The 11,354-nt window shown below is 40.8% G+C and overlaps 1 protein-coding gene across 1 annotated transcript in view; it reads right to left on the bottom strand.

The window, feature by feature from the left end:
* The window catches only part of LOC109481024, a 17,349-nt gene extending 6,398 nt beyond the window's left edge, over positions 1-10,951 (bottom strand). Inside the window, exons 1-11 of the mRNA XM_019783501.1 lie at positions 10,418-10,951; positions 9,393-9,500; positions 8,990-9,023; positions 8,304-8,545; positions 7,032-7,324; positions 5,764-5,971; positions 5,075-5,194; positions 4,424-4,543; positions 3,733-3,924; positions 2,826-2,990; positions 2,069-2,243 (exon numbers count right to left, since the gene is read on the bottom strand). Of these exons, the coding sequence (XP_019639060.1) occupies positions 2,069-2,243; positions 2,826-2,990; positions 3,733-3,924; positions 4,424-4,543; positions 5,075-5,194; positions 5,764-5,971; positions 7,032-7,324; positions 8,304-8,545; positions 8,990-9,023; positions 9,393-9,500; positions 10,418-10,462 (1,702 nt within the window). The 5' untranslated portion in view covers positions 10,463-10,951. The remainder of the gene's footprint in view (positions 1-2,068; positions 2,244-2,825; positions 2,991-3,732; positions 3,925-4,423; positions 4,544-5,074; positions 5,195-5,763; positions 5,972-7,031; positions 7,325-8,303; positions 8,546-8,989; positions 9,024-9,392; positions 9,501-10,417) is intronic.
* Between the last annotated feature and the right edge of the window lie 403 nt (positions 10,952-11,354).

The following is an 11,354-nucleotide window of genomic DNA, read 5'->3' on the forward strand; positions in this document are numbered from 1 at the left end:
ATACGAATTTTACGGAATACATACGATCCATTACTTGGAAACATACGATCCTTACTAATTTTGTATGTATTTCGTAAAATTTGTATGTTTCTAATTCTGGTAATGGATCGTATGCATTTCGTTAAATGCGTATTAATTCCAGAGATAGGGGAATTCTTTTTTACACAACCAAAGAGTCTCACCTCGCTGACGTTTCGGTGTCTGTCAGACACCTTCTTCAGAGCTTCTGACTGGAGTACTGCATCTCGCCGCTATATGTAGCCGATGTAGGTGGCGCTTTTGCGGCGAGAACACTATCCCAAACGTGGCTTAGTTTGTATCCCCCCTCGTCCCGGTTCATTACAGGGGTTGACTTTCTGATCCAAACTGCCTCCTTGATCCAGCGGGTTCTTCTATTGTCTTCTCTGTCTATAACTTTCGCCCCCTCCCAGTCAATTACGCAGTTGTTTCTAGCAATGTGATCTGTCACTGCTGATTTCTTTTCTTCTTTTTGTGCATGTCTTTTCTGTGATCTTGTGTACTTCACTGTGTCCATGTTGTCAGCTTCCTTCTTGTGTTCTTCTAATCTTGTCCCAAAGGTGCGTCCCGTTTCCCCTATGTAAACTTCATCGTCACCTACATCGGCTACATATAGCGGCGAGATGCAGTACTCCAGTCAGAAGCTCTGAAGAAGGTGTCTGATAGACACCGAAACGTCAGCGAGGTCAGACTCTTTGGTTGTGTAAAAAGAATTCCCCTATCTCTTATTCTGTTACTTCTTTTACATCAGTTTTCTATATTTCACATAGAATACACAATAATGAAGAAAACAGAAATAAATCCCTAACTACTCTAGGTACTTCAAGGTGTGAAATCTTTGAAATGTGTAATGCATGTTCCACATTCCAAATAATAAAGTACAAAACATACCGGTAGTCAAACAAAGCATAGGTCCATATGAAGACCTCCTAACCAGTAAATAAAAATGAAACTTAAGTGGTATGACCACACGTGACTAGCCAAAACCATAATGCAAGGAACAGTCCAGGGAGGAAGAAAGAGGGGTCATCATCATCATCATTCATCCTCCGTAGAGGTGGAGCATACAAAGTTAGTTCGCCACAACTGTCTGTCATACATCACTGAGAAAAGTTCATGTCCCTCCAAGCCAGTTTCAGTTTCAATAAGTTTCTTAACTGTTATGTTTGGGCGTCCAACTCTTCTCTTACATGTACAGGTATCAGGGTTCCAGAGTAGAAGCCTACTGGCTGGTTCTTCACTACGTATTACATGACCGGCCAAGCTTAGACGTCGACATTTGACTACTGAAGTTACATTTGGTAGCAAACCGTATACATGTAACTGTTCATTAGTAGTGTGTTTCCACCATGGTGTATTGAAAACCACTCGCAACATCTTCGTGTATGTTCCGTTTAGTTTTCTAGAATGTGACATATTCATGACCCATGATTCTGACCCATACAAAAGAATTGTTTCAATACATGCCTTAAACACTTTGATCTTAGTTTGTTTTCTAATGGGCGCTTTCCAAATCTTATGTAATGAGTGAAGAGCACTCCATGCCTGTGCGATCCGCACATCCATGTCATGAACACTATCAGAGTACCCCCCTAAGTATTTGAAATCCGCAACACATTCGAAAGAGGGGTAGGGAACAGAAAAGATGGGAGGATAACATCTGCCAATGGACCAGCATGACACTAAATGAAACACTGGTTATCAGATTATCTGTGATACCATAACAGTCAAACAATTAGACCAAGTGATATATGTAGATGAGATGAGATGAGATGAGATGAGAAAGTTTGTTCACGCTCGCACTGCCACCACTATTGCCTCCTTCAAAAGGAAGCTATGGGACTCTCTAGGCGACCCCTATAAGCCTTAGGTGTGTGACCCTGACCTCTCCATGTTGATGTATTGTATTGTTGTAATGTATGTGTAAATGTTTGTCTTGTCAGCAGGGCAAGCCCTTAATAATAACCACCTGGCTAGTTGGGCTGCCCTGGCTGTACCATTTGTCATTTTTACAGCCGAATAAATAAATAAATAAAGTTTGTTCACATACTCTGTGGAGTGAGCTGGCAGTACAGGATGACGTCTCGGCGCCCGATCTCGTCCAGGAACTTGCACATGGACTGGCAGTTGAAGAACTCTGCACGAGTCTCCTCCCACTCCCACAGCAGCACCTCCATGGCCGGCACAGACAGGTCCTGGCTCTTCTGCCGGATGGCCAGTAATGCCTGGAAACAAGACATTTTTTTTACCAACACTTGATCATGCACAAGAGGGAAACTTGCTGACCAATGTGCCTGTAGGCACAGGAGGACCTATGGTCTAATATAAGGTAAGGATCATGCACTATATATAAAGTAGAGGTAATTCATTCAATCTAACCAACCGCTACTGGTAGAAAGACATAACGTCTACGTAAGGTAATTTCCTTGGGACTCTCTCTCCTCAGAAGTGCGGTAGACAGTGAAGATGGTGTTGTAGCACACTTGGTGGTACATGTATCTTCCTTGGCCCTGTGGGCTTCTTCAAGCATACAGAGACTAAGTGATACAAGTTCATGAAGTTCTCACTTGTAAACCTTTCCAGTGTAATACTATACATGTAGTCTTACTGAGGGACGGCTGTGCTATGATAGATTGGTTAGCTTGAGGAATGGATCCAGTCTACATTATACTTTATTATTACACTGTTACTGTTAGTCAATGTACATGTACTATGAAAAACAGGTTTCACATATTAACTAGTATCAAGTAATGAGGCCAAATCTGCCTCTTACAGCGAGAGATTGTGAAACACAATAAGCTACTCACTGTGTAGTCCAGCCCTATTTTCTCCACCAGCATCTCCCAGTTGTTGTTGAAGGGCATCCTGCAGGACAGCATCTCGACCAGCCGCTCACGACGCTTCAGCCACGAGGGGTTGGGAGGAGACTTCCTCACTGTCAGGGGGTAGCCTTCCTGACCAAAGGTTTCATTCTGGGCAGAACAAACAATGATATGTTCAAAGAAAAATCAAACTCTCTCACTCTACTACTGGATAAATAATGGAGATGACTTCTGGATGTCTGTTACTCTTCTTCAGCATCACTAAATGAACTGAAAGCACAAACGGGAAAAACCAGTTGAACATGACAAAGACTCGTAAATGTCACTATTCTGTAAATGAGGATAGGGTAGTTCCTATGGTAAGACAATAAGACAATGATGATAATTTATGATTTAGATGGTTTAGAAAGCAATATAAAGACAAGAGAAGATTTTGCAACAATTGAAACATAACATAAAGGTCAAATTGTTCAAAAAACAATTTGGTCAAAAAATTAATAGGTTTATTGCAAATTCTTACCTGGAGGCTAATTGCAGTCCAAGTAGCAAGATAATCACAGACAGACAATGAATATAGCAGTATAGTATGTAACAAGTATTGTAATAGTATATAACAGTATAGTATTGTAACAAGTCTAAATACTGACTCTAAACTGTTGGGTAACTTGACTTCAGAATCTTTTACTAGAACAGTGGAAGATGAAATATCCTGTAATATGCACCACTGGGTTCTGTGATGTTAGAGGGTGATGTTTTTTTGTGTCTGTAGAAATATTAGGATCATGGCATTTGTTGGCTCCTTTAAAGAGTCCCTCCTCTCATAATATTAGATGGGACTTTTTGTCTTCCTCTTGATGTACAGTACTTTAAAATTCTATAGTGCCAGACATACCCTAATGCTGAAGTCTGCAGTGAAGGTGAAGACAGGTTTCCCTCCTGCCTGGAAGCAGAGATTGCCGTGGAAGGTGGAGCTGGTGTGGCTGCCTCGGACGGGAGACACCGTGAACTGGTAGCTGGACATGTTGGGGGCGTCCGCAGGGCTGTGGGTCTCCTCCATCAGAGCTTCATAGCACAACTGGAGTTGCTGTAGGCAGAAAAGTTTGCAAAAGTCATACAAATGTCTATACCGATACAGATACAAATACAAACATGAAATAGCTTAAAAGCCCCCTTTCCACTAGACAGTGATAGCTAGCTTAGCGACAATTAAACGACAAGTTTGCCAAGCAAAATATTTCCTTTTGCTTTAACCCCGTGGGAGAGAATTCACATAATATATTTTGATCCTACCTCATCAGTTTATTCTATCTATTCCTAACAGTATTTTGTTCACATGTGTTTAATGAGCACACTGGCAAAAAAGCACAATATGTACTCAGTCTGTAGGAATCTTCTGCTCATAAAATTACAACATGAGAACACTAACAAGAGATGTAAACTAGTGATTACAAAGATACGAAATTCAGTTGATAAATTCAATTTCAGAATCTGCAGTAAATAAGATGAAGGCTGCTTTAAATGAAAGAACAAAAAATTAATCTAGATAAATGAACAACATGACATGTAAACACAACTAAACATACCTCATCCATTTTGGGGTTCTCCACCCTGTATCCCTTGGTCTCTTCTAGCTTCCAGTGCATCCCAGCACTGACGGCGACCGGGCGGGGAGGGCAGACCAACTGCAGGTTCCTCGTCTCCACCTTTAGCGGAGAAAAGAGTAATAAGGAATATCATAATGTCATAAAAAGTGTCAAAAAATGTTATAAAAAGAGCTCAATCCCATACTTTGTCACACTGTTGAATGACTCTGTATAGTAGGTAATCCGTACAGTCCTTTTGTGCCTACAGGTTGTATTTAGTGTCCTTGTATTTAGTGTCCTTGTATATACTTTACTAGTATTTAGAAGAAAATAAGCTAGGGTTTTAAATAGTTGCGGCATTATGATTTTAATAAGTGATATGTAATATGTGCATGCAATTCAGCCTGTGGCTGCGATGTGAAACATGCCAATTGTACTGTTTATTGTATTTGTGAAATAAACCAATATATATAATATATTCTTTTATTAGATAAAGAAACAAGGATGTCTACAATACACATGAATACAGAAACATATTATTTTACTTAAAAAGTGAACACAAAATGTGTATGAAAATAGAGTTATTGTGAGAATCGTTATTTGGAACTTTGTAAACCATTTTACACAAAGTACATACAAAAAGGTACTTACCAATGTCTCCAGATCAGTCTTTTGGTGTGTCATAAACACGTACACACTCCAGTCTTTCCCGGGTTGTGGCTTCTCCGCAAACACCCCAACATTTAGTAAGAAACCATCACGCTGTAAAACCTGAAAAAAGGAACATCGTTAAATGATAAACATGCTGGAGTTGTGTGGCTGTCCTCAAACATAGGACCTTCAGGTTGATATCCCATCAGAGAGGATGTCCCTAACTGAGGCCAGGTACTCATTTTCACCTGAGTCAAGTGATCATGAGGAAATAAAGTGCCCACGGAAACAACAGTGTAGCCTGCCAGGGGTTTGAACCTCAGGTTCTGAGCCTAACAATCCTAACCACAATACCACCTTGCCTCCTTCTCAAAGGAACACCTTCACCTGGCACCTTCTCAGACATCTTACTATCTGTTCCTAGTGAGGTAATAGGACTGGGGTAAAGTGCCTTTCCCAAGGTGACCACACTATGGCCTGCCAGGAATTCCAATCCAGAACCTACAGGTGCAGGACTAACATTGATAATTACGTGTACTAGACAAATTTTACCTGCAACACTCAAAGCTTAGGAAGCATGGATCATTCTAAAAATTGTTCAGAAACCACTGTCAAATATTTCTATTATACTGTCAGGCTACTCACCGTCAGGCTACTCACTGTTCATATTGCAAATTAAACATTCCCACCTCTGATATTGTTGCTTTATCGATGTTGGAAGCGTGTTGGTATTTAGCAGCCAGGTGCCTGATCAGGTCGTCCCTGTATTCGTCTATTTGGGTGTTGATGTCCTCTCCCTTCTCACAGCGCAGGAAGTACTGTCTGTCGTTCACATCCTTCAGGTAGAACCCGGTACCGTGGTTGGGACCGAAGGTTCGCAGGTCCACCAGCGGTACTCTGTAGCAGGGGTGAATTGTCATTATATAATCAAACTGTAAAGCTTAGCACACACAACCAATTAAAAAAAATTAATTAATTAATGGTAAAATTTGAAGTCCTTCAGGTAGAAGCCGGTACCGTGGTTGGGACCGAAGGTTCGCAGGTCCACCAGTGGTACTCTGTAGCAGGGATGGATTGTCACTATATATTGTCAAACTGTGAAGATTAGCACACACAACCGATGGTCAAATTTGAAGTCCTTCAGGTAGAAGCCGGTACTGTGGTTGGGACCGAAGGTTCGCAGGTCCACCAGCGGTACTCTGTAGTCACAGGACAGGTAAATTTTGTATGCTTGATTTGTTTCAATATTATTTGATGTATGCCAAGTTTGGACCACTTATTCTGCTGTTACGCTTAAGTTCCTGCTTACCATTAAGTTACTAAATAATACTTTATTTTAAGTTGCTCCTTGATTGTACATAAGTTTGTTCATTCAGCATTTACTTTATGTTGTATTGTTATTATCTTATGTGTTTGGGGCTTGCCCTCCAGTGCGCATTGAAAACCGCCCTTTAGGGTGATATGTTCTCTGGTTAAATAAATAAACAAAACAAAATGTCAGGGTATTGTCAAACTGTGAAGCTTAGCACGCACAAAACTGTAACAACATCCTGATCCAGTATTTGAGTTTGCACAAGCGGCACAACGGAAGCATTTCAAAGCCCATGTGATACAACTGGTTGTCACATGGGCCTGAACACCCATATTGAACATTATCGCAGCCCAGGTATAACATAAAACTTAAATTGATTGTTAAAATGTCTTAAGTTTAATTGTTTATGTACTGTGTATTTGTTGTGTGTACTTTTTATGTATATACAAGATTACCTGAAAAGCAAGCCAAAATTAGCCTGGTTACCAAACCTATTATAGCTCCCGAGTCCTACATCCTCTCCTATTTGCGTAGAGGATGTAGGACTCGGGAGCTATAATAGGTTTGGTAATGAGGCTAAGCCAAAATGGCCTGAGATGTAATTTCTTAGTTAAATAAATGAAGTGAAAGTGAAATCATGAGTACCTGAAAGGCAACTGTGCTCCGATGTCCTCCTCTTCTTCTTCATCTTTTTCTTCTCCCTCCACCGGCAGGTTCTGACAGGCTATTTTTTCCTTCACCTCCTTTTCTGTGTACACCTTCGACAGCGCGAGCCACCTCGGGTAGACACACAGCACGGCTTTTCCGTGGGTCAGGTTCTGATTGGGAGGAATGTCCACTTCAAACTGATGACTGTCCCAAGGCTTTTCCGACAACCAACTTTTCAGCAACTGCTCCAGCTTCTTGTTACACCGCCTTGAAGCAGTGAAGAAAATTTCCTGGGAAACAAAAATTATGAAATGACAAAATTGCTAAGTTATACACAATATTGGTACATTAGGCCACACCTATTTGATATGTTGGTTCTCAGATTCACCCATTTCATTTTTTTCTGATTTGCAAAAAAAAAAAACATTTCAGGCTCTAAATCCACTCCAAAATGCTCATAGTTTGGCCCCAAAAGTTGAAGGAAGTCCCTTTTCTTCAGAGTTGACATTAATTGATACTTGCTAAACTTGATTTAAACCAAATGTCAGGACATTTCCTCACCTTTAATTGTCCCCATTCCTGGAAGGACGACGGTGTCCTTAAAGGCCATGATCCTGAATTAAACAAATGTCTGGACATTTTTTTTACCTCTTTACATTATAGAATCTCTGAGTTCTCTTACAATTAGCCTTTGGGCATAAGTTTACAAAGAAATCAATTGATGCTTGCTTAACTGAGTTTAGCAAGTATTGATTTAAAATTCGACAGTATCTGAACCAAATGTCAGGTCCTTTCCTCACCTTTAACTGTCCCCATTCCTGAAAAGACAGCACTACGGTGTCCTTACAGGCCATGATTGCTGAATTAAACATTGACTGGACCTTTTTTTACCTCCTTACATTATAGAATCTCTGAGTTCTCTTTCAATTAGCCTTTGGGCATAAGTTTACAAAGAAATCAATTGATGCTTGCTTAACTGAGTTTAGCAAGTATTGATTTAAAATTCGACAGTATCTGAACCAAATGTCAGGTCCTTTCCTCACCTTTAACTGTCCCCATTCCTGGAAGGACAGCACGACGGTGTCCTTACAGGCCATGATGCCATTGACTGGACATTTTTTTTACCTCTTTACATTATAGAATCTCTGAGTTCTCTTTCAATTAGCCTTTGGGCATAAGTTTACAAAGAAATCAATTGATACTTGCTTAACTGACCTTAGCAAGTATCGATTTAAAGTTCAACAGTATCTAAACCGAATGTTTCCTCACCTTTAGCTGTCCCCATTCCTGGAAGGACAGCACGACGGTGTCCTTGCAGGCCATGATGCTGTTCAGGTTGTCCAGCCTGACGGTGCAGTCATAGTCGGCCTGGTTGTCGAGACAGCCGCAGCAGTCCGAGTCGGGCCCACAGCGGGCGTGCCTCCTGATCTCCTGGACCTTGTCTTGGCTGATTAGCGGCAACCGTTGGAGGATTCCTCTCGACTCGTGGAAGAACAGCTTGATACAGACCCCTGAGAAGAACAGGGAAATGATGCCAGTCTGTCTTCTTTTTTTATACTCTTTCAAATATAAGGAAACAGAAAGTGAACCATCCAGCGTACAATACTCATAATATTAATAGTAATGGAAATTGATGCAGAACATAATAATAGTAAATAAAATGATGCCAGTTTCGTTAAGTCCCTGTCACACAGCTGAATATGGCCTCCCGAACACTGCCAAACTCCCCCCAGCCATGGTTAGGAGTAGGCTGTGAGCAAGGTCGGCTGTGGTTAGCTGGTGTTTTCGACCAGGTCGGCTACTGTTCGGCTGCACCAAATGTTTCAAAATGTTTAAAACATTCAAGAACTTATAATCAACATACCTGTTTAATTACACTATTTGTGACTGAAAATTCGAGTGATTTGCATTCAGCTTCTGCATTTTTTACTGGAAAGAAATTAAGTTTAACTCACCAGCATATTTCCGCACATGAATATATGCCTTTTTCTGGAAACAAAAGGAGAAAAAAAGTCATTCACGAACACGATTTCAAAACCAGCTTTTCTGCAGTAACAAGGAGCTGTCAGGTGGTAACTTGTACAGGTTTGACTGTGGATGATATAAACTCCCTGGCACTTTTGATCAATTGCAGACATCACGTATCCGTAAAGTCATGTGTCTGTAACCGTAACTCTCACAAGATTACCTTTTGGAGTGATTGGTCATTAATTATCCTGATGAAGGCAACAGTGGTCGTCGAAAACTTGATCTCTGTGTAACCTAACTGTGTTGAAATAAAGTTTAACATTTTACAAGATGTTTGACTGTATATAATTCAGTATGATTAGCCTTGAACCTGAAGGGCAGAGCTCTTACCATGATCCTCTTCAGCTTGTCCTGTTTCCCGTAGATGACCACCTGCATGGGGTTAGGCAACACCTCATCTTCCCCCACCGGCCTCTTGGGTCTCAATGGTACCAGCTCCTGTAAATAAACAATGTGACAAATTATCAACTTCATCGTAAATCAATGGACAGTAAAATGCATTGTGAAGAATAGCATAATGTATAGATAAAATATGTGATAAAAGTGTTATGCTATGGGACCGGTGAGGTGAGGTGAGGTTATATTCAAAGCCGATGCTTCTGTCTGTCACCTTCCTTAGGGCAATTTACGCTTGGTTAGTCATCTATAGTAGCAACACCTGTGCTGCAGTGTAATGTGAACCAGTCAGAATTGTCCTGGGGAAGGTGACAGACGGTCACTGACACGTTGGCTGTGAATAGAACACTTGGTGGTGTAAAAAAGAGTCTCGTTACTCAGTGACTTACCAACCTGATGAAACTACTTACCGATAAAATAGTTGTTTAGTAACTGTATTAGTAAGGTTTATTTCCTTTATTTGTTTGTTTAAGTAAGGAACTGTGCTCTCTCATGCGATACTGTGCAGCTAATCTTCTTCGCTACTGCCAAGCCCCACAACTGAGTCCTGTCCCAATACAATTTATGTCTGTCCAGGTATCATGCATGCAAAAAAAAGTAGTATAACACCTTTGTTTACACGTTAAGAGTATCAGCATATTATGTCTAGGCTTTTGTTAGACAAAACGTAACATCTCCTTGTTATGTCTGATATCTATGTCAATATTTGTAAACTTAAGAAGCTTTCAATTTATGTGTAGATTAATTAGCTAGCAGCCTGGTATAAAACTCTTTGCCTTACATTGTAACCTGTTACAATTGTTGTGTTATAAACTTTGACTTGACTTGGCCAAGGAGGTTTAAAGTACATGTAATGATTTTAAACCTCCTTGGCGCTCCTTGGCTTGACTCATAATACCTAAAGCTGGTGTGTTACGCCGAAGGGCGGTTATACCGGCTATACAGATACAGATAATTACCATGTTCTTGGCGAGGGACATCCCTTCATCTTCGTCTGCCGCCATGAAGATACAAACTCCTCTGTATCATATGCATCAGGCCTCGTCAGACAAGAGCTTCGTATCCACAGCAAACCGTACAACGCACCATGATGTTCAGCAGTTGCTACCGCATATCTGGGGTTCAGGTTCCGTGGTATAGCACAAATGGTAACGCACAAATGAACCAAGGAGGTCCCTTTTCTTAATGAACCTTACTAGGTTAGCTTGTACAAGCTAACATAATATGCCAAGGGGCTTTCCCTAAAACGTCCCGTCTCGCCTATTTTAGTACCGCCAGCGTAAAAACATTCAAGGTGAATAGTCGGGACATACCGCAGCAATGGGAGACAATAAACAAAGCCCCAGAAACAAAAGCTTGCTTTCAATCGAGCACTCCTCGATGAAAATATACTCTATGTCCGCTTATTTCCGGGTTAGCACATGCACACGTCTTGGACGAGACGACTTATACATAGGGAGGAGTTGTTCTATATGGTTCAAAAATACTGAAAAAAGCAAGCAAAATACAACCTTATTTAACAAATAAAACAAATATCAATTATATTTCTATCCAAGAACTTTATTTTTTAAAAGACAGCGTGGTACGAACATGTAAATTAAGACTACCGTGAAAAACTAATCTCCCTATATACTGGTATTATGGTTTCGTCTAACTGACCTTTTGACCTTATCCTTACTCATAAGTTTCTGTAGGCGGGGGAATTCAGCAGTAGGTGTGTTTTGTTTTGATGGGGACATTCATTCTTACCTTGCCTTGCTTTAGGTGTGTACCTGTACCTGTACAGTAAGGGGAAGTCAGCAGTAGGTGCGTTTTGTTTTGATGGGGTATTCATTCTCACCTGGCGTAACGTTTCCTGTACCATTATACCTGTCACCATGGAGCGCCGGAAAAGCA

The sequence above is a fragment of the Branchiostoma belcheri genome, unplaced genomic scaffold (genome assembly GCF_001625305.1).
Source record: "Branchiostoma belcheri isolate BF01 breed outbred unplaced genomic scaffold, Haploidv18h27 scaffold53, whole genome shotgun sequence".
NCBI lineage: Eukaryota > Metazoa > Chordata > Leptocardii > Amphioxiformes > Branchiostomatidae > Branchiostoma > Branchiostoma belcheri.